The 24,723-nt window shown below is 41.1% G+C and overlaps 5 protein-coding genes across 15 annotated transcripts; 4 read left to right on the top strand and 1 right to left on the bottom strand.

Moving 5' to 3' along the window:
- Window positions 1–45: 45 nt before the first annotated feature.
- Window positions 46–6,718, top strand: tnxba (tenascin XBa). Its single transcript, XM_030102808.1, has 15 exons — window positions 46–158; window positions 1,170–2,208; window positions 2,302–2,433; window positions 2,524–3,714; window positions 3,807–3,929; window positions 4,081–4,224; window positions 4,326–4,445; window positions 4,533–4,688; window positions 4,787–4,896; window positions 4,978–5,110; window positions 5,274–5,425; window positions 5,507–5,603; window positions 5,714–5,875; window positions 5,965–6,128; window positions 6,225–6,718. Exons 2-15 carry the CDS (start codon window positions 1,299–1,301, stop codon window positions 6,321–6,323), a joined length of 3,693 nt encoding a protein of 1,230 aa, XP_029958668.1. The 5' UTR covers window positions 46–158; window positions 1,170–1,298; the 3' UTR covers window positions 6,324–6,718.
- A 311-nt stretch (window positions 6,719–7,029) lies between these two features.
- cyp21a2 (cytochrome P450, family 21, subfamily A, polypeptide 2) lies at window positions 7,030–11,148 on the top strand. The gene is made up of 12 exons (XM_030103029.1): window positions 7,030–7,156; window positions 7,296–7,484; window positions 7,580–7,669; window positions 7,750–7,904; window positions 8,008–8,103; window positions 8,183–8,293; window positions 8,385–8,471; window positions 8,777–8,860; window positions 9,021–9,134; window positions 9,224–9,390; window positions 10,703–10,806; window positions 10,895–11,148. The coding sequence occupies exons 1-12, from the start codon at window positions 7,030–7,032 to the stop codon at window positions 11,146–11,148; spliced, it is 1,578 nt and encodes a 525-aa protein (XP_029958889.1).
- Window positions 11,149–11,633: 485 nt separating this feature from the next.
- Window positions 11,634–15,770, top strand: LOC115396775 (uncharacterized). 2 transcript variants are annotated; one of them, XM_030102793.1, is made up of 8 exons: window positions 11,634–11,726; window positions 12,099–12,374; window positions 12,554–12,838; window positions 12,920–13,201; window positions 13,298–13,555; window positions 13,678–13,782; window positions 13,887–13,912; window positions 14,217–15,770. In XM_030102793.1, the coding sequence occupies exons 1-8, from the start codon at window positions 11,654–11,656 to the stop codon at window positions 14,331–14,333; spliced, it is 1,422 nt and encodes a 473-aa protein (XP_029958653.1). In that variant the 5' UTR covers window positions 11,634–11,653; the 3' UTR covers window positions 14,334–15,770. The 2 variants fall into 2 exon arrangements, with proteins under 2 accessions (XP_029958653.1, XP_029958654.1); XM_030102794.1 differs by lacking the exon at window positions 11,634–11,726 and adding an exon at window positions 11,954–12,004.
- LOC115396777 (uncharacterized) lies at window positions 14,340–17,467 on the bottom strand. 3 transcript variants are annotated; one of them, XM_030102797.1, is made up of 8 exons: window positions 17,336–17,467; window positions 16,933–17,232; window positions 16,578–16,850; window positions 16,431–16,499; window positions 16,196–16,342; window positions 16,054–16,110; window positions 14,696–14,749; window positions 14,340–14,603 (listed from the first exon to the last, which is right to left on the bottom strand). In XM_030102797.1, the coding sequence occupies exons 1-8, from the start codon at window positions 17,400–17,402 to the stop codon at window positions 14,593–14,595; spliced, it is 978 nt and encodes a 325-aa protein (XP_029958657.1). In that variant the 5' UTR covers window positions 17,403–17,467; the 3' UTR covers window positions 14,340–14,592. The 3 variants fall into 3 exon arrangements, with proteins under 3 accessions (XP_029958657.1, XP_029958655.1, XP_029958656.1); XM_030102795.1 differs by having other exon boundaries at window positions 14,340–14,749; XM_030102796.1 differs by having other exon boundaries at window positions 14,340–14,749; window positions 16,431–16,496.
- Window positions 17,468–18,564: 1,097 nt separating this feature from the next.
- On the top strand, window positions 18,565–22,580 carry LOC115396793 (uncharacterized). 8 transcript variants are annotated; one of them, XR_003932401.1, is made up of 8 exons: window positions 18,565–18,787; window positions 18,866–19,165; window positions 20,392–20,811; window positions 20,906–21,037; window positions 21,151–21,207; window positions 21,711–21,790; window positions 21,860–21,909; window positions 21,991–22,580. XR_003932401.1 is itself a non-coding variant. In XM_030102820.1 (8 exons), the coding sequence occupies exons 1-8, from the start codon at window positions 18,721–18,723 to the stop codon at window positions 21,946–21,948; spliced, it is 996 nt and encodes a 331-aa protein (XP_029958680.1). In that variant the 5' UTR covers window positions 18,565–18,720; the 3' UTR covers window positions 21,949–22,580. The 8 variants fall into 8 exon arrangements, 7 of the variants coding, with proteins under 7 accessions (XP_029958680.1, XP_029958675.1, XP_029958677.1 ...); XM_030102820.1 differs by having other exon boundaries at window positions 20,392–20,664; window positions 20,743–20,811; window positions 21,763–21,790; window positions 21,879–22,580; XM_030102815.1 differs by having other exon boundaries at window positions 21,763–21,790; window positions 21,879–21,909.
- Window positions 22,581–24,723: the final 2,143 nt, after the last annotated feature.

The raw sequence follows: 24,723 nt of genomic DNA, 5'->3' as shown, positions 1-24,723 counted from the left end.
AGGAGCCGACTTTATCACTCTCCTCCTTTCTAGTAGTGGTCCTTTCTCTCACCTCTTTCCTCCCAGACCAGATGCACCAAGCCCACTGAGCTATTCCTATCAGATGGAGGAAGAAACACAAAGGCAGAGATAGAGCCAAGAACAAACTCATTACTCTGGTAAGTTAATTTATTCCAGTTTTGCATTTATAATATCATATTGATGACAAAAATTATTTGAAATAATTTAATTTTGCATTTCACTTCAATGCCGATTGCTATAATTTCAGTTTCCAATTCCTGCATAGAAAAGGCTATTCTCTGTTTTTTTTTTTTTTCCAATTGATGAAAGGTTTAAAAGTAAATTTCATTAAATAAGATAATAAAAAGGGTTAGAGGACAAATTTACTTCTTTGTCCATGTATACTTGGACCATGTGTAATTTCACTTAATGTGACATATTTTCCTAAACATTAAGATGAGATATAGTTGTTTAATTTATATATAATAAATGAGGACTAACTAATTGAGTCTGCAAGCACTTCATTGATCAGTTCCTGCATGCACACTATTGCAGATTCGAGAATTTGGCTCTTTATGTTGCAGAGTATAGCAAGATGTTCATCTGCCGCATGATTTTAAGATTTTTTTTCATACAGATTTGAAGCCACTGCTGGGCTTCAGTCCTTTGAGTGGTTTTCTGAGCTGTGGGTCCAGCAGATTATGTAACCATCTGTATAGTGAAAGACATACAGTGTCCAGGAGGTCCGTACAGTGAAGCTCTGTTAGCTAGCTGCCTGTCACACTTGCAGACTCTCTTGATTTTCCCGCTCGCCCCACCTTCTGCAGAATCAGCTTTGAATGACTTTGAATGTTCCAATATCTAAGTTCACAGGAAAAAAAAAACAACTACAGTTTTAAAGACTAGTTCTTTTGTCTAAATCAGAAAATTGATTTCACTTCAGAATCTTTCACACACTTGAAATTCCTACAGATGAAGTATTTGGTCAGCTCGTAGAAAGCAGGGGCATCCAGGGTGAATGGGATCTCTGTGAATGTGAGGTTGAAAAAAAGGAAGTGTGGTTAACAACTTTCATAGGGAAAACAGGGAAGTTGCTCTCAAAATGACTGCACGCATTTTCTGTGTTAAACTTTGTCATAATTCAGATCTTTTTTTTTTTCTATTTCCAGGAGAGGCCTGGCAAAATCATTTCAAACAACTGGTCTCAGAAATATAGCGGGACGAGTCCATAGCTTTATAGTCACATATAAAGACTCTCCAAAGGCAAAACCATCTCTGGTCCCAGCTGCTGGATCAAAATGCTGTTTACTTTAGGACTTCTCCTCCTTCTCACCCCATTTCCCTCCTTTCAAACCACGACCAATGAGAAGAGAGGCACCACAGGAAGCGACGTGACCAAACCCAACGCTGTTTTCACCCTGTCAAAACCTAAAACCACTGCTGCCCTTGCCAAACAGACCATTATTCCCACTCCCAAGGCAAGCACACTCAATCAGACAGTTTTAGCCACACCAGCTCCCAACCAAAAGCCTTCAACTGTTGATAGTACGTTAAACGCTAAAGGCAAGTCCAGCTCACCTGCTTCAAATGTCCAGTTAAATTCCACAAGGTCTGCCCCGGCCACTAGTGCTAAAACCACCAGAGATAAACCCCAACATGCTGTCAATCAGACTTCAGGGGCTGATACAAAGATGGGCAAAGACAAACCTGCCCCCTCCACAGTTCAAAATGTTCAGTCAACAGCCCCAAGATCAGGAACTACCAGTGGCACGAAAAACATCAAGACCAAGCCCACGGGATCCATGAATCAAACTGCTGTCGCTAAAACTTCCCACACCAGTGATGTAAAGACCAAAGACAAGCCCGCTGCAACCAAAGTACTGACAGGAAAGGTTGCCACAGCTGGCGGTTCGGCATCTGACAAAGCTGCTGTTGACCAGACCGTTCTGGTCAAAGCTCCCAGCACTACAAATACAAAAGACAAGCCTGCCCCTTCACAGCCGATCAAGGTGGTGATCAGTGACGGCTGTGAGTCGAGCAGCAGCAAGGAGCAGGAGCTGAAGCTGAAGCCTGGTGCTCCTCTGGTGATGACACACAAGATCAGCCTGCTGCCTGGTGGTTGCACCGGCGGATGTGAAGCCGAGATGGCGGCGCTGAAAGGACGTGTGGCCCGTCTGGAACAGGAGATGTCCGCTCTAAAAAACAAATGTAAAATGCTTTTCCTTACCATATTTGTGAATGTAATGTGACTCATTATAGATTTGGTTAAGTAATTCAAAATCTTTTTTTGTCACTTCACAGGCCCGTGTTCAGCAAACTGTCCAAATGATTGCAGTGGCAATGGTGAATGTGAGAAGGGTAAATGTGTTTGCCAACAAGGATTCATGGGTGCAGACTGCAGCAAGTGTGTACCAGGTGTTGAATGTCAAAAAAGTAAGTGAGACTCTACTGTTACTGTGGGTGTGTGGGGGGTTGGTTTTACCTGTTCTCTGACTGATTCCACATTTTACTCTGTAATTTCAGAGCTTTCCAAAGGAAAACCCAAAATAACAGTGGAGACAATGACCCTGCAAAAAAACAAGGAAAACATGCAGGAAAAAACCACCAGAGTAGAGCAGACACTCTTCCAGAAGAAGAAAGTTTCTGACACTAAAGGGACGGACACGAAGGCCACTAATACTAAAGCAGGTGTTCCAAAAACACAAGCGAAGCAGGACACGTCAGTAAAGAAAACAACTACTAAGAGTTCATCAAGTGCAACAAAAACCAGTCGCCCAACAGTTGGCCAGGTTCTCCTGAGGCATGATGGAAGGAAGCAAGAGGAGGCTAAAACAGCGATCCTGTCCACAAAAAAAGTCGTGCAAAAAAGTGACTCCAGGCTTGTTAAGGAGGGAGCAGGGAGCAAAACAACCTCTAAAGCTGACCAACTGAAAGATGACCCCCGTCATAATGTAACACAGAGTAATCTAAAGAAGAGCAATGGCACATCCAAAATTGTCACCATTCTTACTAAAGTCACAGGGGCAAACAAAACAACAACAGTAAAAGAACAGTCGACTCTGGCAGAGAAGAACATCACTCAGTCATCTGGACAAAAACAAATTAAAGTTGTTAAAGTAGACACCACTGACAACAGGAAAACAGAGATTGGCAGGGGTGGTAGAGGGAAAATTGACCAGAAGAGTCAGTACATAGTGAATACAACATTTACATCAACATCAGATGAGACTAAAGCTCTTCAGGACAAAACATCTATCCATGGCTCTGGGGTGAACACTCGGAAGACTGGAGGGTCCGGATTAGGGTCTGTCAGGGCTGTAAACATCTCATCCTACAGCTTCACTGTCACGTGGTCTGCACCTCAAGGAATGTTCAAAAACTTTACCGTGGTCAGAAGAGAGACACAGGCGAATGGGGAAGAAAACGAACGTGAGGAGTTTGAAGAGGAAGTTCTTGATGCAGAGAGGCTCGACACAGCTAAGAATGCAACTGATGCCCTGGTACAAATCGAGAGCATCAACACAACAGCTTCCTCTGGAAAAACTGCTGGATCAAGAGGCAAGGCCGAAGCCAGGAGGATCTCTATGGTGGTCCCTGGAAGTGTACGCAATGTAGAGTTCAGCAATCTCCGTGCAAACACACGCTATGTGCTCCATGTATATGGCACGACAGCAGAGAGAAGATCAAAGATTCATAGAGTCATTGCAACCACAGGTAATTTATACAGAGTCATCCTCTGCCAACAGGGCCATAGTCGATGCCGGGAACAATTAGCAAATAATAAAAATTCTCCTTTCTCTTGTTAGGCCCTGAGCCAGCCACAGAGATGGTTTTCAGCAATGTAACAGAGTCCTCACTGACTGTTTCCTGGACCAAACCAAAGACGGTGTTCACAGGCTTCAGGGTCACATACACAAACATTATCACAGGTCAGTCAAATACTACTTCTGTACTTCATCCCAGGTTTGAATGTTCTGGCTAATCTCTCAAATACCTCCTGCTAACCTGTAATTATGGATTTTTTTTTTAATGCCATGTGATTTAAATGTCTGATTGTGAATCATGTGATCATGTTATCAGGCGAGAGCCACTGGGTGATGGTGGCCTCTCAGCAGTCCTCCGTCACGCTGTCCAAACTATCTGCTGGATCCTCTTATGTCTTCACTGTGAGTGCAACACATGGCCAGGCTCAGAGCGACATGCTTACAGGCCTCATGACCACAGGTAACCTCGAAGACGCGCCCTACAAAAACTTTTCGTTGTTTTTTGCCCAAGCATATAAAAATGGAGATTAGTACGTGTTACAATGAAATGCTTTGTTGCAGTGCCTGCTCCTCCCACACATCTGCAAGTGGTCAACGTGACAGACACCAGAGCTCTGCTGCAGTGGACTCCCAGCCTGGGAAAAGTAGACCGCTTCATCGTCAGCTATGAGTCCTCCAAGAGTGAGTGCGGCAGGGACTTAAGCTAGCCATTAGTGGCAAAGCACTAATGTCTGTGCTAAACGTTTTTAATTTTTCCCTCCGCCACAGCTCCGAACGTGACCGTGACAGTGATGCTGTCAGGAAATTCAGTGGAGCACCAGCTCCGAGGCTTGCAGAGAGGAACCCTGTACACTGTTAAAGTGCTGAGTGAAAAAGACAGTCTTCAGAGTATGGCCATCGCAACTACATTCACCACTGCAAACGGTGAGCCGAAGAGAACTTTGAGAACCACTGGATGCATACTTGTGGTCACAATGAGCCACCTGCGAAGTTAAAGTGAATGAATTTGTTCTGTTTCCTAGTGGTCAAAGCCAGCGAGGTCAATGCTCGCTCTGCTTTGCTAACCTGGAGAACCACTGTAGTTTATCACAGCTACAGAGTGATCTACCAGGTAGTGGGAGAAGAGCCAAAGGTGAGTGTCAATCCTTCCTTTATGTCAACAACAAAAGAAAAGAGCCACAAATTTAAACATGTGTTTTTGTGTTCATATCAGGAGTTGTTCCTGGAGCCCAGCATCACCGAGTACAAGCTCACAGGACTGCTGCCCATGTCACGCTATATTGTTCTGGTGCAAGGCGAGATTAATGGACACTACACGTCTATTGTTACCACAGAATTCATCACAGGTAGTTATCAAAAAAAAAAAAATTATATATATATATATATATATATATATATATATATATATATATATATATATATATTTTTTTTTTTTTTTTTTTTTTTTTTTTCAATTATAAACATATCTTTTTTTTATTGCCTCAACATTTTACTTTAATTTTCCCACAGGAAAACTCCGGTTCCCATACCCAACTGAGTGCTCTCAGGAGCTTCTGAATGGAGCTCTACAGTCCGGAGAAGTTGACATCTACCCACAAGGGAAAGAAGCAGGAGCAGTGAGAGTCTACTGTGACATGGAGACAGACGGAGGAGGCTGGACAGTAAGACACGCTGCTCCTACCTGAATCAAACTTCTATGGAAGAGCATGACAGATTTACACTGATGGCTGTCTGTTCGGTAGGTGTTCCAGCGGAGGATGAATGGCAAAACTGACTTCTACCGAACCTGGAGTGAATACAGGGCAGGCTTTGGAAACCTGAGTGAAGAGTTCTGGCTTGGTACAGTTTTAGCTACCGCTGATTAATATTGCATCTGGGCCAAAGCAGTTTTTTTGGGGGCGGGGGGTAAATCTGCCTAAAACTGTGTGCTCTCTCCCTAATCCAAACAGGAAATGAGCTCCTGCACGACCTGACGAGTGTCGGCCCTGTGAGTCTGAGAGTGGACATGCAATCTGGAAATCATACCGCTTATGCTCACTACTCTGACTTTGCCATCGATTCAGAGGAGAGGCAATATGCTCTCACAGTGTCTGGCTACACTGGAACAGCAGGTAGCCTTTGCTGAAAAACGGATGCATTTAAACGTGTGTAGCAAGTAGTTGTCAATGTAAATCTAAATGGTAATGCATTCCTCTGCCAGGTGACTCTATGAGGTACCATAACGGACGTCCATTTTCGACAAGAGACAAGGACCCTGATCCACTGGGAATCCACTGTGCCAGGGCCTACATGGGAGGCTGGTGGTACAAGAACTGCTACAAGACAAACCTCAATGGTTTGTATGGCACCAACAGTGATAATCAGGTATTATTAATCATTCTGGAACTTTATATCTTTTTTCTTTTCTGAGATACTTCACACTGACCAAATGAAATCTATCCTCCAATTGTTCTAATACAGGGTGTCGTCTGGATAGACTGGAAAGGGAAAGATTCCTCCATCCCCTTCACCGAGATGAAGTTCAGACCCTCCAGGTTCTCCCCAGCAACTCACGGTTAAGCAGAAAATCTGAAATCTGACAGATTATGAGTCCAGAAATCCAAGTGACAGCAGATCTGCAAGTTGCTCTTCAACTGAAATTGCATTATTTTTGGATTTGATGGCTTCAACAACAGCTATCATTAGATTTGATAGGATTTCTAAACTGATCTCATGGGAAATATAACAAAAAAAAACCTTGTGTATAGTGTTCTGCTGTTCTGCCTGACCCATGCATTCAATCCATTTTTTATTTTAATGCCTTCATGTGCACCACCATGGTATGCCACCCCACTACTACTGTAATTAAATATGCACTGTCTCACACCATTGGAATAAATGTGGCAAATGTGGGTCTGAAAAAAGTCTGTTTCTTGTTTTTGTTTTTTGAAGGAGTAAAATAAAATCCCCTAAACCTCTTACCTCACTGAGCTCTTACTTTGCTTGAGTAGAGAAACAGCCAAACAGATGTCATGTCCACAGAGCTGTGTTATCATGCCCTTCGGTGCGACGCCACCTCATTTATCAGCCAGCCTCTTGTTGTGTTTCACATCCATCTCATCAGATATGTTGATTAGATTTACACATCCTTGAATTCAGTGCAAAAAAAGAAAAAAGAAAAATAAATCTGACAACTGATAAGTAACAAGCTGATGACGAGACTATAAAGCAGATGGGCAGCGTGGTGACCAGTCTTCTGATGTCAACACCAGGAAAGAGACACAGAATGATAGCTGACATGTCGATGGTGACTGTGGGAGCTGTATTCCTGCTGGTTTTGCTCTTCATGGTGCTAATCCGGAGATCTAGAAAGAAGGTTGTGCAGCGAAACCCCAAGGGAAGCCGATCTAAAGGTAAATATCTGCTGAGGGTTTCTAAACGCATAGTGTATGACATTTAAGCTTTATGCAAATCATTAAACTGGAGAAATGTGACAATTTTTAAATACAGCACCAATGAAATTGATTTTTATTTTCTAACTCTGTCCTAAAGTTGAATCTAGACTTCTGCAGTATTTCTACCAGTTTCTCCCTGGCTCTTCGTGTCAATCCATCCCCGGTCCGACCGGCTTCTTCCTCATCGGCAATATGATGGAGCTGACACAAAGTCATCTACCAATCCACCTGACCAATCTGGCACAGCGCTACGGAAACATTTATCGCCTCAAATGTGGAAACACAAGTGATTATTTTCACGTGTTTTTTCCTCAGCTTCATTACAGCAGTTAGTAATGTGAGGTGATGCATTTTTCAATCCCGTGTCTGTTTTCTTTAAAGCCATGGTGGTACTTAGTAGTAGTGAAATCATTAAAGAAGCGTTGGTGAAGAAGTGGTCTGACTTTGCTGGGAGGCCAGTTTCTTACACAGGTGAAGTACTCGCATTTTGCTGCTGTGGTTCATGTGATTTTTGCATGCGGTCATAAAAAACATGTCCTGATACACATCAGGTGATATTGTGTCTGGGGGAGGGAGCAACATCTCCCTGGGGGACTACACCGAGAGGTGGAGGGCGCATCGCAGTCTGGTCCACGGTGCTCTGCGGCGCTGCTGCCAGCAGTCCCTGCACGATGTGATCGAGAGACAAGCACTTAAACTACGAAAGGTACAGAAAAATCAACGTGAAGACCAACACCCACGGAGCAAACCAACGATTTCTAAAGAAAACAAGCAAGTTAATGTGACAGCTGGTTTTGTTTGCTGTTTAGGTTTTGAGAGACTATCAGGACAAGGCGGTAGATCTGGCAGACGACTTCACGGTAGCAGCCAGCAATGTCATCACGACTTTGGCTTTCGGAAAAGAAGTAAGCATGTCCAAGATAAGAAATGACAAAGACGAGTCTAGAACTGGTTTTCTTAGCCTGGATTCTGTATGTTTTCTAGTATGATAATAATTCTCCAGAGCTGCAGGAGCTGCACAGCTGTCTGAATGAAATAGTTTCTCTTTGGGGGTCGCCCTGGATTTCAGCTCTGGACACTTTCCCGCTGCTAAGAGTAAATATGCACCGCTCACAGACTGCAGATTAAATTACATGCACGACCAGAAACAAGATTTAAATGGGTTTTGTCATTTACTCTCTCCAAGAAATTACCCAATCCTGTGTTTGCCCGACTGCTGAAGGAGGTGGTCAGAAGAGATGAAATCATAAGATCACACATCAGCAACTACAAGGTTACAAAAAGCAAAACTCTTCTCCCCCATATCTGCCAAGAGCAGGACACTACGTTAGTCATCTTGTCTGGACTAGTCAGTTTATTGTGCAATTTTAATTGGTCTCCATCACACTTGAAATTTTCAAAATGTTTGCTTTAATAATAGTTTAACCTCCACCACTTTTTTTTTAATTGTGATTTATGTGCGAAAAATAAAAGAGAAACTTATACCACTCTACAATTCTGCTCTACTGTGAAGCATATTGTCTTTGTGTGTGCATCTAGAAAAGCTCTCAGCTTTTTAATGCATATTTCTAAGTGCAGTCCCAGGACCATAAGAATGAGGAAGTCATCACTGCGTCCCTCCTCCAGGGCCTTGACAAACATCACAACACAGAACATGAGGAGGTACGAACATTTGATGGTTAAATAGTTTCTGAGGTGTTCATGAATAAATCTTTTAATCCTGTCAGGTTTATTCATGAATTGCATGATAATTTCTTGGTAAAACGGTGAATGAAGGAAGAAGTGGAGTTTTGAATTTATACTGACATCTGTTTGTGTCGAGGTCCTGACGGATGTTCATGTTCACATGGCCACAGTGGACCTGCTCATTGGAGGGACAGAAACCACCGCAGCCTGGCTCAACTGGACTGTGGCCTTCCTACTGCACAGACCAGAGGCACCACGCTTTCTATTTTTTCAGTAAACAAAATAAATCAAACCTTGAAGTTTATCTCACCTCTCTCTCTCTCTCTCTCTGAGCTTCAGGTGCAGACCAGGGTGTATGAGGAGCTGTGTACAGTGCTGGAGGAACGATACCCCAAATACAGTGACAGACACAGGCTTCCCGTCCTGGGCGCTCTGATCAGTGAGGTGCTCAGACTCCGGCCGGTGGCGCCTCTGGCAGTGCCACACAGAGCCATCAGGGACAGCAGGTCAGCTAAACTGCAGTGAACACACGAGGAGCGGGGAAGAACGCTTAAAATCCTTATCTACTGCTGTGACTTTTGAGTTATGGGCAGAACGAGTTAAAAGCATGAACCCTCAGGGCCCTCATCAGACACCTTATTCCTGAAACAAACCTCACTTATATTTCACACAAAACCCAAAGATGTACCTTAAACACATCTACATGCATATTAGCATTATTATTATTAACCTTTAACCCCAAACAGCAGCTAGACTAGCTGTGGTGACTTTGAAAATCTTAATGGGTAACCAAGAGCAGACTCACCAACCCAATTCTGTTATAATTCATCACAGCAAAAGGAGAAAAGCTTCATGCGATTATCAGGAACATGAATACAATGAAAATAAATAAATAAACTCCAAAATATTCAGGTGTATTTCAGCTTGAGGTGATAATGTTTCCAGAATCAACATTTCTTTAGGTTTACAGCTGATATGAATGTTCAAAGCATGATAAATGGTCAAGCGTACACATCTAAAACTGCTCTGATATATAAACAAGGCTCTGAAATAATTATTTTTTTTTGGAGGGGGGGGGGGGGGGGCAATAATGTGATAACCAACCATTTAAAAGAAAGTAGTTCACATACGAGGATAGTTTCATGCTGATATGTTGTTACAAAAACATGATCAGGCAAATGAGTTCATACAGCTGAAACAATCATTTCTTTCTATAACACATGAGGTGGAGCTTTCCTTCGGGATGCCTGAGAGTTTGAAGCTGGTGTAGTGGGGGTCAGGGGTCTGCCTTTTCTAGGCATTTCTAATAATTTCTCATCAACAGATTTCTCAAAGACACCATCATTAAAAGAAATCAGTGGTGGGTAGAAATATCATATCAGAGTAAATTTCAATCCATCCTTTACTGTATACTGCTTTACACAACTCAGATCCCAGCAGACAATGGGTGAAACCACGGATAGTCAATCAGCACACAATTTAGCAACTGAATTCATTTTAAGTGGAATAGAAAAGAATCAAAAATATAATTTAGTGAAAACCCACAGTTTTGATGACAGCTTGATTTTTGTCATTCTGAATGTTTTTGGGATTATAACACCTGAGAACTATGTATCTATTCTGTATCCTGACTCAATCAATCAATCAATCAATCTTGTTTATTACAAAATTACAAATTTACAAATTGCAAAATGACAATGTCACATAGAGACATACAGTAATTTGAGAAACAATCATTTTGTAACTAGGGACACCCTTGGAAGCAGACTAGTGCTTATTGGCGGGGCCCTATAACATTACATGACTGCCTGTGTTCAGTATTGCAGGTCACTTCATCCCGAAGAACACCGTCATCATTCCTAACCTCTTCGGCGCTCACCATGACCCTGAAGTTTGGGATGACCCATACAGCTTCAAACCAGGTCGCTGCTCGAAATATCACATAAAATTCATTTTTGTTAAGTGACCTGTCTTTTCTGAAATCAAATATCTGCTTTCTCTTTATCATAGAGCGCTTCTTGGAAGGAGGAGGAGGCGCCTCCCGTGCCCTGATCCCCTTTGGAGGGGGCGCTCGGCTGTGTTTGGGGGAGTCTGTCGCTAAGATGGAGCTCTTTCTGTTCACTGCGTACCTGCTAAGAGACTTCCAGTTCCTTCCTCCTGCCAGCGAGGCCTCTCTGCCTGACCTGAGAGGAGTCGCCAGCGTTGTGCTCAAAGTCAAGCCCTTCAAAGTTATCGCACGTCCAAGATCTGCCACTGATATCTGAGTTTCTGTTTGCAATGTAATCTGTTTTATTTATGTGTACGATGATCTTTCGCCTATGTACATAAAAGTTATGGTTGAATTTATTGGTTTGACAGCTGTTCTAATGATTCTTGACACTGACTTTATTCATTTGACCATCACACACTCTGAAAATATTCAAATGAGTCTGACAGCACCACCTAGTGGACACAAATTAAACATGCAACACAGTGAAAGAAAAGTGTCACAGATGTTTTTCTTTTTTACTATATCTACTGAAACATGCTTTAACAAATGAGAAAAGCATTGCACAGAGGAGTAAACACATGCAATGCTTTGCTTTTGATCACAGTTTGGCTACAGCTTTACAAAAACATTTACAGAGCAGAAAACATTGGCTTCCTCTTTGGCAATAATCATCTTACAAGTGAGGTGTCTTTGGGTCATTTCCTGAAGAATATGTTCAGAAAAAGCATCTCCCATCTTAAGATTTTGCAATAAGCAGCAAAGACGTCTGCGGGTGAAGGATGAGTCTCTTACACTTGTTAGGACTTTGTGTTCTTTGTGGCTCAGAGGCAGCAGCTGGACTTCATCCTAATGGTAATATGGAAACATCTTTTCTAATATTGAAACCCCTACAGAAAATAGTGGGTTTTTTTAAATTGTCCTTGAGTGTTGTCTCTTTTCTTTTTTTTTTTTGTCTTATTATTTTGCTGATAAAAACTACTTTTTTTTTGGAAAAACTTCTTGATCTTCAACAGAACTTGGATTTTTTTTTTAATAAATATAAGCAATATAGAACTCAAAGAGACAAATGCAACATGTAATTGAAGTTATGTCTAAATAAGTTAGTTTCCCTGCTGAGGGAAATTTCCATGGTGGGTCAACAACTTGCTATTCTGTTATAAATATAATAACTTTTAATATTTGAGCCGACTGGCGAATAAATCCACGCCTTGTTTTTCTTGGCAGATCCTTTGCTGGTGGTTGCCTTAGAAGGAGAGACTGTCATTTTACCATGTGGCACATCTCCTATTCAATCCTGCTCCTCGATTAACTGGAACATGGGAGGGAAGTTTGAGAGGTTTGAGGTGGTGAAGGCTGGAGCGGTGACTAAAACTGTTCACAGACATAAACTGATGAGGAACTGCTCCCTGCAGATTGCTGGCCTGCTGCTGAGTGACGCACAGCTTTACACTTGTGACAGTGGAAAGATCAATTCAAGTGTTTCACTTAAGATTCTTCAGGGTAGGTTTTGCTCTGTTTAAACATGGAAGTGGAAACAGAAATGCATACTCTGAAAGGGTTCCTATATGACCTTTCACAATGCAGAAGTTATCAGAAAACTAATAATCAAACTGTTTAACATTCCTGAGTGAAAGCATTTTTTAATGAAAATGTTGCTGCTATTCTGTCTTTTTTCACAGTAACTGAGAAGGCTGACCCTGCAACGGGAACAATAGAGCTCCACTGTTTCCTCAGCAGTTACAAAGGATATGAGGCCTGTGACAACAGCACGGGAGTACATATCAGGTGGAGCTCTGAGGATGGCTCACCACTAAATGGAGACAGATTCAGGTTTGACTATCCATCTCACTGCTTCTCCAAACTGATCATCGCTAAAAAACCAACTGACCATCGCAGGAAATGGAAATGTCATCTCACTCACGATCATGTGCTCACAGTCACCAGTTACACAACAACAGTAAAAGGTACTTCACGCTGCTATTTCGCTCCAAGTGAGAGCTGTGGTTTATGCTGTTTGAATTTGCCACGAACTCATCTTCCCCTAGATGGCCTGGAGGAAGTGGTTGCTGCAGTGGGTCAGTCCGTTTCGCTGTCTTGTAACACTTCCTCTCTGGATGTGGAAGTCAGTGTGGAGTGGACTGTGTGTGAAAACCCTCTGACTGATCGGAACTCACCTGACTGTGGCCAAATAAGGACATCTCATGAGATGAAGGATTCATCACTGGTCATTAGTAAACTGAAAGCTGTCCATGCTGGACAGTACCAATGCTCCGAGTCCGGGGGTCAGCACAGGGCGCTCGACAGAATCAGGCTGCACACTCTTGATGGTGAGAAGAGAAAACTCTGTAAATGTCTGTAAGGGACATGTATACTCACACAACATCTGACCTCAAAGGTGATTGAATGCTTTATTGTCTACACAGTGGTTGCAGCATCTGGACCCGGAGGAGATAATCTCACCCTGATGTGTGTGCTAACATGTGCTACACAATGTGAAAAAGATTTCAATTTAACGTGGTCTAAAAGGAACCACAGAGGCCAGCAGAGCGAATTAATAGCTGTCAACAACACCTTAGTGAGGACGTTGTTTCTCCCTGTCGGATCAGTGGGAGATGAAATGATGTGCTCTGCGTACAGAGAGGGAGCGCTGATGGCATCCAAGGAGTGGCAGGAGGTTAACTGTAAGTATGTATTAACAATCTGGGACATTATTATTATTGCTATTGACAGAAAGTATAGGAAATAGCCTTAGTTTAGTTTACCTTGTCATTAAAGGGAAGAATAATTCCTTTACTGTTCTCAGCTCTTCAGACTCCAGCATGGTTAGCACTTCCAGTGGGCCTCCTGATATGTGCTGCAGCAGGAGGAATCTACATATGCATGAAGAGGAGGCGCAAGAAGGCTGCAGGTAGTGGAGCTGGGTACAGCTGACGCCTATGTATTGTCACTATGGTGCAAAAATGATTTGAAAACCTGGATGAAAGTGGAAATGTCATGTATTTCTGTTCACAGCAAAGGACTCACCAAGTATTGGAATGGTAAGATGAAATTCTTCAACAACAAAATATTGCAATAATGTAGTTCTGTTTTATTTCTTTACATCAACATGTTATATTTCTCATACTGTTGTTCCTATCATGCTAACGTCATTGAATTTTCACACATATACAACATTAATCATTTTAAAAATTTCTCTCATGAATAAATCAAAGATAGCATGAACAAAGAGGCTGGAATAGACAAATTAACAGTAAACACTACAGACTAAATATTCAGTATGAAGGCTGAACTTGTACTTGTGGCAAATCTCAATGTACTAACATTTCTATTATCCTTTTCAAGACTCATGTCTACGATGTGATCCAAGACAATGATGAGGAACAACAGCAGTCAAGACAAAGACAAGAAGCAGGCCAAGCCACAGATGATTTCTATCATCTATTACAGCCTGTGAACTAAATGGAAATAACTAGGGTTTTGTAGACCTCTGCTTGAAATAGCAAATCCTCTTGTAACAAGAAGAAATATTTGTTGACTGACATTTACAACTTCCCTTATTATGATCAACATTTTTCAGAAATGATATGACAAACATTTCATTCGTCCAATTCAGATGATTACATGCAATAATACAAGACTCCTAAGAGACATGCTGCATGTTACACAAACTGACTCTGTGCAACGAGGATCTTCTTTTTCCAGAGGCGGGATAGAACATCTAATAGTAAACTGTGATGAAGAAGAGAAAATGATTTTAGTTCCATGTTTCAGTCCAGTATGATTTCAAAGACCCGTGATTATGACTTTAGATGTGTACTCACAGGTATTCATCTCTTCATCCTCATAAAGACTGCTGACGCGATAGTTTGCAGGATCTGGAACATTTTATTTACAACTTGTCAGTGAAAATGTAATCAAACAAAAAACAAAAAGAATAAAACTGCAAAATGATCTTAGAAGTTGACAGCAGGTGTTGTTTGACTTCGAGATGAATGCAGACAAAAAAAAAAAGAAAATGTAATCAAACAGGTGCTTTGATCGGGTGCTTTGAGCAAAAATGAATACTGGGACTTCTGTGATTGATCACAATCAATAATACACATTCACAGTTTGTGTGACTGCACCTGAGTGACAGCAAACTTGAGTTATTAATACAGACGGTGGTAAATTAGTTCTGATAACGGACAAGAAAAAAGATCACGGTAGTGTTTCTGACTCGGACCCTTCCTGTGTGGTGTGACCAGTGCGGCGATTTTATCTCAACTGACTGAAGTTTCTTTGCACAGCCGAAAGACATGGGTTCAAATAGTGACTCATTATTCGCCCTGTGACAATCTGGTACTTACAAAAAAAGTCATTAGGCAGCCTGAGGACTGGTCTATCTTTTGTTTCTCTTCACCAAACACTGTCATTAACTGTGCTCTTACTTTTTTCAATGGCTTAAGCTCAACTGTCTGTAAGGCTACACAGGGGAGTTGTTCTATGAAGTCACCCACAAGGTCTCTGTTGAGTTTTTCTTTAGTTTGAGTTATGCCTATGTAAAAATAACATTTCCATAAATCAAATGTATTCACAAAAACAGAATGAGACAAAGTCAACTTGAAGACAATTAAGTGGAGTTCCCAAACTTGTCCCGGCCCTGGACACAATCTAGACCACTGCAGCTGAGTAGACACTGCGGCTTTAAAAATACAGAAGACCGACTTGCAAGAATGAATCAGCACTTACAACTACAAACCGTGGCCTCTGAATATGCACAGTATCTTCTGTTCGGTGGTTTATGTTCTAATAAACTTCAATCGAAGAAAATAATTTTCTGAAATGTCATTGTGAGATGTTTTCTTCAAATATAATCTCAACATAGACTGTTTTAATTAAACAAAAATTGTCATTGAACCCAAGGATGCATTTCCGTTTTAATTCAATTTTAGCAACTATGATTTTTCACCTTAAACAACATAAACCTTCTCTGGCTGTTCTTTATCAGTGAAATTACAGTTTGAAAAAAACCTTTGTCTGAAATTTTTCTGTTTTGTGAAGAAAAAAAAAACCATCTGAGCTGATTAAGTGTTTTTGATAATAGCATAAATGTAATGAAAGCACAATGATTGCCATGTTGAATATTAATTACAGGGACGAAGTTTTACTTTGACATTGTTCTTTGTAAATTTTCACTTACCCCGTGATTGTGGCGGAGTCAAAGGTATATAGATGTCCACAGTCTCCATATGTCTCCCTGGAAAAAATAAAATGCAAAACTGTAGTGTCACCTCAGTAGATTTACATCAAGATTGAAAGAGGTAGAAAGAGTCTGATCAAACCTGCAGTCTGACGCTGTGCCGTTACTTTCCTCCTTTGTTGTCTGCGGTAAAAGAACACTCCAAATACGGTAGCAATCGTCAACCCAAAAGCAACAGAGAGTACCACTGCGATCACAGTCGCACTGTGCTCAGCTTCCTGGTGTGATCCTAGAAGAAATACATCTCAGCTGTTAGAACACAATTTTTCAGTTTGTGCAGTTTTAATATTTCTATCACACTGATAAAGCAAACAGACCTTGCTGAGTGTCTGTTGGGGTGTTTGGGATGATCGTGGCTGTTTTATCTTCAGAGGTGTCATCTGCTTCTTCAGGAAATAGAGAGATTTTAATGTTTGCTGTCAGTGACAAAACTCAATATGACATTTTACAATGGTACGGATTACCTTGGACATTTAGACGGACGTCAACGCAGCGCTTAGTTGTTCCAAGAACGTAATTACACCGATACCAGCCACTGTCACTGTAACTCACAGTCTGGAATATCAATGTGTTGTCTGGTCCAACCCTCCGAGAGTCAACAGGTTCATGGTGACGTCCTTTCAGCTTTGCCCAGGAGACATTTTGTGGTCTTTGCTTCTCTGGTGTGATGTCCACAGAGCACTGCAGCCTGAAGGATGAGTCTAGTTTTGCTTTCACTGCAGAAAGGCTTTTGCAATCTGAAAGAAGATGAAAGCTATTAATATTCAGTAAGATTAACAATTAAAAAAAAAGTTCACTGTTTTAATCTTTCCACCTCACCTTTTACTTTCAGAGTCATGTTTGTCACCCGGACACGATCCCATCCTCGCCACATTTCACAGCTGTACGTCCCTTCATCAGATTTTTGTACGTTTTTCAGATGAAGACACATCAGTCCATTTCCATCAGGCTTCCATGACAATCGTTTAGCTTGTTGAGCCTGTTTGGGCCACTCAAAGATGACCATGGCTTTTTTGTCTGAGGTGTAATTTGCCACCTTGACTCTGCCTCCTGTATCGATTTCACTTGAATTAAATCTACAGAGAGTAACAGCATCATCCGCAGTCACAGTTTGGATATCTGTGGAGGCAAGTTCAAAGCAAAGAATTAAAGAAGAATAAGCAGTATAAGCTGTTCCATCAAGACGGAAAACATTATAGAAGTGATTCTGAGATAGACTCACCGCTGCATTCTGATGAGACAATAATCAGGATCAATAGAAACAAACCTGGAACATAAAAACAAGCCATTCTGCATCCAAGCGAAGAAAGAATTAATATTCCATCAAACTTTGTGTTGAGTTCCCACCCACTCTCACATCCTCAAGCTGTACAAAACTCTAAGAATGAAACTACCTGCACCTTTCACTTGGTTTTTTTGGTTGTTTTTTTAACTTTGATTCAGCTGATCAACAGTGCCACCACATGGCAAATGAACAATAATGCATCTACTGTTTAACTGCTTACTGGAAAGACTTCAACAGAAGCAGTCTTCAGGTGAAACCAGCTCTTATGGTAAAGGATCGAATGATGTTAGTATGTCATTCTACGTTTTGACCTCAAAAGAAAGTGGTCTGACACGGTGGCGCGAGGTTCTCTCTGAATTCAAACCTTCAATGGACCAACAGACAATTTTCTTTCACCGATGATCACTGATAAGTTTGGCTCATAAAAGACACTCTGAAAGTACACTATGAAAGCTTCTCTCAGGTATCATAAACATTCTTTAAAGAAAAGAGAAGAACTTGAACGTTTTTGAGAAATCTACAGGATGGGAGATGTCAGTGAGCTCGACTTCGAGAGAAGTTTAACCTGAGGCTTAGAAAAAAGTCTCTCACACACACATTGAAAGGTAGAGCTGAGTGTCATCTGCATAGCAATGAAATTATATATTATGAGAATGGAAAATATGGCCGGGTAGAGACAAAACAGAATAGGGTTGAGTCTTATAACATGTTGTGTGTGTGTGTGTGTGTGTGTGTGTGTGTGCGTGTGTGTGTGACGTGTATCTATTTATGGATGTTCATTTGTCAATTCATACGTATGCTGAGTTAAATCTGACAATGACATTTCTGGTAAGCCTCAGGTTAAACTCGTCTCAGAGACAAGTTCACTGACATTGAAAGCTGCCAGCTGTTATCCCACTCTTGACTCAGAGTCAGAATTCTGAGATAAAAGTCAGAAACACTTTATAAGGGGACCCAAATCCACTTCAGTAACAACCAACAGTTATCTACATGAGTATTCTGTTGTTTATTGCATCAATGGTCCAATGGTCCCGTCGCCCCCCCCACCCCCCACACCCCCACCCCCCAAAACAACACCACCACCCTGTTGCACCACAGCACCACCCCCATCCCCAGTATGATAAGCCAGGACCACCACTGATGACTGTGCAGGGTGAAGACTGCACTGAAGCTTGATTTGAAGAAATATCGCGAATCATATGAAAGCTGACCTGTCTGACAGAAAACCCACATTTAGATATTTTCAGAAAATTTTTCAGGCGCAGTGAAAACTCAACACAAAGTTTGACAGAACATTCATTCTTTCTTTGCTTGGATGCAAAATGGCTCCTTTTGAAGTTCCAGGTTTGCTTCTAATGGTCCAGATTATTGTCTCATCAGAATGCAGCGGTGAGTATATCTTAGAATCTCTTAATGTTTTCTATCTTGATGTAACATTTTATAAATGGTTTGAACTTGTCTCCACAGATATCCAAACTGTGGCTACACATGAAGCTGTTACTCTTTTTAGATTGAATTCAGATGAAATTGATGCAAGAAGCAGATTCAAGGTGATAAAGTACACCTCAGACAAAAAAACCATGGTCATCTCTGAGTGGCCCAAACAGGATCAAACAGCTAAACGAATGTCATGGGAGCCTGATGGAAATGGACTGGTATGTCTTCATCTGAAAAACGTACAAAAATCTGATGAAGGGACGTACAGCTGTGAAATGTGGCGAGGATGGGATCGTGTCCGGGTGAGAAACATGACTCTGAAAGTAAAAGGTAAGGTGGAAAGATTAAACAGTGACCTTTTTTTTTATTGTTAATCTTACTGAATCTGAAGATCTTTCATCGTCTTCAGGGTTTCCCCCAGAAAACTTGCTAAGCCCGGTGGTTGGACTGCTAGAGAAGCCCACCGTGTTTGTTAAAAAAAAAAAAAAAAAAAAAAAAGTTAAAAGTTGACAGAAATTTGGAAATTATGACTATTTTGTGTTCTTGTAAGCATTTATTAACATTACTTAAATGCAGAGTCTTACAAAAAGGCATAATCTTAAATAAAGTTTTAACAAACACAAAAAATACAATTAAAATAAATATCAATTGTTTTCAATTAAGTTAAATCCTAATGAATCTTAAAACAAGGCATTGCTGTTCACATTTAAAGGTAAAATAAATTAAAAATAAAAAAGTGCAAACATGATCAAGGCGTAAAAACAGGGCACTCAGAGGCTGAAGAGGTATCTGCTGGACTGTCTGACCTTGTCTACTTTTTGAATGAAAAACTAAAGAAAAATTATTAGATTGCTTACAGTTAATAATATTCTTATATTCCTTAAGTATTTGTTGTTTATATGGAGTTCACAGCAGTGCATAAGTCCAGCAGTACCTCCTTTAGTCCAGCAGAGGGCGCAGTGTTACTGTTAGACGTATAGTGCAGTGTGAAGCACGTAGAAGAAGAATGTGTACGAATGGAATCCCCCAGACTGATGAAGCATGCTGTTCGTGGCTGGTCCATTAAACAGAAGCACCGCTGTTCCACCGTTTGGACAGCGAATCATTTTGAGGGTAGAACACGAACCATTTTGGATTAAATCCGCTAGTTCGATGTTTACCATCGCGGCTCACAGAAGGCTGCTCTGACGACGTGCTAACATCCATGCTAACTCGCACCGGCTCTGCCTCATCAACTTGCTGAAACCCTCTGATGAAAACACGCCTCACCTCTGACCCCCTGTGTGTTCACGTATCGACCAGAAGGTGTCGCCATTGCAACAGTATCACAAGATGCCATTAAAAGCTCTAGAGACCGTCTTTGGTATCGCTGTTTTGGTGCATAAAAACATATTTACAATTAAAAAAACAAAAAAACAAAAAAACAAAACAAAACACCGACGCTTAGCCTGGCGGAGGGGGAGGGGGGGGGGGGGGGGGGGGGGGGGGGGGGGGGCAAGTAAAGCCTGGCGGTCAGCCAGGCCTATAAAGTACTGAGGGAAACCCTGGTCTTCCAGATTGCAAAACCTTTCCTGCAGTGAAAGCAAAGCCAGACTCATCCTTCAGGCTGCAGTGCTCTGTGGACATCACACCAGAGAAGCAAAGACCACAAAATGTCTCCTGGGCAAAGCTGAAAGGACTTCACCATGAACCTGTTGACTCTCAGAGGGTTGGAACAGACAACACATTGATAATCCAGACTGTGAGTTACAGTGACAGTGGCTGGTATCGGTGTAATTATGTTCTTGGAAAAACTAAGCGCTGCGTTGACGTCCGTCTAAATGTCCAAGGTAATCCGTACCATTATAAAATGTTACATTTGGTTTTGTCACGGACAGCAAACATTAACATCTCTCAATTTCCTGAAGAGGCAGACGACACCTCTGAAGCCACAACAGCCACGACCATCCCAAACACCCCAACACACACTCTGCAAGGTCTGTTTGCTTTATCAATGTGATATGATCATTAAAGCTACACAAATATAACGTCAAGAACTGTGTTCTAACATCTGCGATGTACTTCTTCCAGGATCACACTTTGCAAATTTGATCACACTGTTAGTTCCTGTCACTTTTGGGTTGGTCACTGCCACCATACTTGGACTGTTCTTTTACTGCAGACAACGAAGGAGGACAGTCCCAAAACAGCATCAGATTGCAGGTTTGATCAGACTCTTCCCTCTTTCAGTCCTTATAAATCTACTAAAATAACACTACAGTTTTGCATTCATTTTTTTACAGTTTTTTTTTTCTTGTGGAATTTTTTTTTTCCAGGCATAAGCATAGAGTTTTTGGAGAATTACTTAAATTTGATTCCATCACATTCACAGGGTAAGTGCACTCAAAGTTCAGGAATTTACCAGTTAGTATTCTATTTGTGTGTTAAATATGTGTGTTTTATTTTCTGCATAAAACAGTGTTTTCTGACTGATGTTTTCAAAGTGTAACTTTGCTGACAAAGGACAGTCAGTGTTGGTTTACTTTAAAAAACCTGATGAAGTCAGCTTGTTGAAAACTTATAGCTCAGATTGAAATAAAACTTAACTTAATCCTTGAGTTCAATGATGAATTCACTAAACTGGAACAGAGGCTGCCCATATTGTATATTACCCTTGTTTAGATAACATTTTTTGAACGTTTTGTCCAGTTTGTGCACAGCACGAGCAGGAAATAATCAGACAGTGACCTTTCAGAAAAACTCTTCTCGATTAAATTTAACTGAAACATCAACCACAGAACATAAAACACTGTGCAGTCTCACTGAAATGTGAGCTTTACACAGGAAGGGTTCAAGTCAGAAATATCACTGTGGTCTTTTTCTTGCATCGCGTCAGTGCTGACTACTACACCAGTGTGAAACAATAACTCAAGCTTCCTGTTACTCAGGGCCGGATTTACCTGTTTCAAGTCAATCGTAAGTACCCATCTTTACCATGATACCTTCCTCATGACTTGCTTGACAGATTTTTTAACTATATCTCAGATCCTGCATACGACTGCAGGAAAACTGTGATGGTGAACGGATGCAAACCTGTGAGTGCTAATCTTAAGTCACACCCACAGGCCTTTTAAACCATATATATGACTAAATCTATGTTCTCTCCTTTATCACAGTCAACTAAACATTCCATGTCAACTCGGTAAAGGAACATTTTTCCCTTCAATTTCAACAACTTGGCATTTTATGCGGATCATCGATGCACTGAGTCCAATTGTATAATACGTCTCTTTTGAGTCTTGTATTATTGCATGTAATCATATGAAATGGAAGAGTTAAATATTTACCATGTAAATTAAGAATAAAATGATGTTGATCTTAATTACGGACGTTGTAAATGTCAGTCAACGTCTTTCTGCCTGTTACAAGAGGGCTCGCTGTTTCAAAGCGAGGTTTACAAAACCATAGTTATTTCCATTTAGCTGAAAGGCTTCTTCTGTTCTTCGTCTTGGCTGTTGTTATCCCTCATCACTGTCTCAGATCATACACATCGTCATGATAAGAAGAATAGAAGTGTTAGTACATTGAGACTTGGTACAAGTCCAAGTTCAAGCTTCATCTTGAAATTTAGTCTGTCATGTTTACCATTAATTTGTCTATTCCAGCTTCTTTGTTCACGCTACCTTTGATTTCTTCACAAGAGAAATGTTTCAAATGATTCATGTAAAAATTGATATTTCAGCTGCTGAATCATGGTCCTGGCTTATGTTGGATATGTGTTTTGCAAATCTAATGATGTTAGCATGATAACCTGAAAGTCGATGTAAACAAATAAACTATAATCACTCAAGATTGTTGCAGTGTTTTGTTCCTGAAGAAAAAAACCTTACCATTTAAATATTTGCTTCAAAAATACATAAAGGATAATTTCCATTTTCATCCAGGTTTTCAAATCATTTTTGCCCCATTGTGACAATACATAGGCGTCATTTCTACCCAGTTTCAGTAGCTATCTGCACCCTTCTTCATCCAACAACAGGCTGTTTCCAGTGCTATCTGGCAAAAATATATACTCTTCATATAGAGCCCCTGCATTCAACCACAGCAGTAGTAAGCTTTTATTCCTCTTCATGAGAACACGTCCACAGATACCATTTAAGATCTGTGGCAGATAGAACCTAAGGTGGAGTTCTGATGATGGTTTAGCACTAAATGGAGACAGTTTCAGTTTCAAAAACCCATCTGATTGCTCCTCTCTCTTTTTTTGGAGTTTACTCGTGACCAATGATGAATCTGTCATCACATGAGATGACCTTATTTGGCCACAAGCAGGTGAACTATGGCCACACTGAGAGAGGAAGTGTTACAAGACAGGGAAATGGACTGACTCACCGAAGCAACCACTTCCTCCAGGTCATCTCAGAAAGATGAACTTGTGCTACACTTTATACAGCATAAATCACACCTTTCATTTGGAGTAAAATAGCAGCCCAGTGACTGTTACTGTTGTGTGAATGGTGGCTGTGAGAACGTGAGCTAGATGACATTATTTTCTGTGAAGGTCAAACGTTTTTTTTTTTTTAATGATGTGCAAGTCATAAGAGGCAGAGTCTCACCTGTCACCATGGAAAGAATAAGATACATAAACAAATAATAATGTTTATTATCATATATAAACACAAAAGACTGTTTACTAAACATCTCAATATACAGTCTACCCCACACACGCACTAACAACAAGTTATACTTGCATTTCTGTAACATCCTTCAATATGGAACAAAAAACAGCAGGGTGCTGTCTCTCACAAAAAAAGACAGAGATGTTCTTCAACCAGACTTCAGCAGAACCAACAATGCAGCAGCAGCACAGATCACCCTCATTTTCTAAAGCAGAACACTATCTTGCATGTCAAGCACACGATACATTCATCAAAAAACCAGTCACACAACAACAGCAGCAGCAGCAGCAAATAGTGGCAGCAATGTATCAGCAGCCCCTTACCTTCACAGGGTGTCTTCTTGTTTTCCTGCCTGAGAAGTCTTTGCTGAGGAGTTAAAATCCAATCTCCTGAGAACATCACGTTCACTCACTGGCCCTCAGGCGGCCGATTCAGTCTGCTAGGCCCTTTTTTTTAATCTCAGATCATTTTCCACATGTCCATGTTTCCTCTGACATGATTCAGCAGTGACCCTGCTGAGGTGTTCTCAACTCTAAATTGCCAAATTTAATTTATAAAAAATCTTGCTCTGGACCGGTAATTCTCGAGGGACTCAAATTTTCACCATCATCGTTTGTAGCTTTTTATGGCAGCACCGTTTTGGAGTCTTGTTCAGAGAAAGACGCAAAGTTGTTCAAAACCCAAAAAGTGGACGAAACAGTGGTGGGACTGCCAGAGATTTGCTCATAGTGGCTAACTCTTGGCTTACTGTGGAGAGAGACACTACATGCCGCTGTGTATCGATTGAAAGCTGAGCTTCCACGAGGCACGCGGAGCTGCAGCGGCTAGCTCGCTACACCGACGTTAGCTAGCTCATCAGGCTGACGGACTGACGCAAATCAACGAGCGTGGCCACGCGGGCCCCTGTCTGATTGGATAGAGGTGACATATGTCTGTCCAATCAGGAGTCAGCACAGGGCAGGAGTCCTCAAGTGCTAAAAGGTAAGATGAAGTCCTTCAGGAACAAAAGATTTTTTTTAAAAAAATCTGGATAATTCTGTTTTATTTCTTTACATCAACATGTCAGCATGAACAAAGAAGCCATAATATACAAACTAGTAGGAAACATAACAGAGGAAAAATATTCAATATGAAGACTGAACTTGGACTTGTACCAATGGGGTATTTTCACAGCTCCACTACTTCCTGAAAATAGCTGTGCACATTCATTTCCTGTCTTACATTATTGGC

This window comes from Salarias fasciatus, chromosome 11, assembly GCF_902148845.1.
Source record: "Salarias fasciatus chromosome 11, fSalaFa1.1, whole genome shotgun sequence".
Classification (NCBI taxonomy): Eukaryota; Metazoa; Chordata; class Actinopteri; order Blenniiformes; family Blenniidae; genus Salarias; species Salarias fasciatus.
This window is presented reverse-complemented; position numbering and strand designations above follow the sequence as displayed.

Coding starts and splice junctions, on each gene's coding strand:
- LOC115396793 (XM_030102814.1), top strand. CDS start 18,721: ATGGCTCCTTTTGAAGTTCCAGGTTTGCTTCTAATGGTCCAGATTATT. Junction 18,788..18,865: donor TGTCTCATCAGAATGCAGCG/GTGAGTATATCT, acceptor TTGTCTCCACAG/ATATCCAAACTGTGGCTACA. Junction 21,791..21,878: donor TTACCTGTTTCAAGTCAATC/GTAAGTACCCAT, acceptor ATACGACTGCAG/GAAAACTGTGATGGTGAACG.
- LOC115396777 (XM_030102795.1), bottom strand. CDS start 17,402: ATGGCTTGTTTTTATGTTCCAGGTTTGTTTCTATTGATCCTGATTATT. Junction 16,851..16,932: donor CATGACTCTGAAAGTAAAAG/GTGAGGTGGAAA, acceptor ATCTTCTTTCAG/ATTGCAAAAGCCTTTCTGCA. Junction 16,500..16,577: donor CGTCCGTCTAAATGTCCAAG/GTAATCCGTACC, acceptor TATTTCCTGAAG/AAGCAGATGACACCTCTGAA.
- LOC115396775 (XM_030102793.1), top strand. CDS start 11,654: ATGAGTCTCTTACACTTGTTAGGACTTTGTGTTCTTTGTGGCTCAGAG. Junction 13,783..13,886: donor GAGGCGCAAGAAGGCTGCAG/GTAGTGGAGCTG, acceptor TTCTGTTCACAG/CAAAGGACTCACCAAGTATT. Junction 13,913..14,216: donor ACTCACCAAGTATTGGAATG/GTAAGATGAAAT, acceptor ATCCTTTTCAAG/ACTCATGTCTACGATGTGAT.
- cyp21a2 (XM_030103029.1), top strand. CDS start 7,030: ATGATAGCTGACATGTCGATGGTGACTGTGGGAGCTGTATTCCTGCTG. Junction 7,157..7,295: donor CAAGGGAAGCCGATCTAAAG/GTAAATATCTGC, acceptor TCTGTCCTAAAG/TTGAATCTAGACTTCTGCAG. Junction 9,135..9,223: donor TCCTACTGCACAGACCAGAG/GCACCACGCTTT, acceptor TCTGAGCTTCAG/GTGCAGACCAGGGTGTATGA.
- tnxba (XM_030102808.1), top strand. CDS start 1,299: ATGCTGTTTACTTTAGGACTTCTCCTCCTTCTCACCCCATTTCCCTCC. Junction 5,426..5,506: donor CAGACGGAGGAGGCTGGACA/GTAAGACACGCT, acceptor TCTGTTCGGTAG/GTGTTCCAGCGGAGGATGAA. Junction 5,876..5,964: donor TGGCTACACTGGAACAGCAG/GTAGCCTTTGCT, acceptor TTCCTCTGCCAG/GTGACTCTATGAGGTACCAT.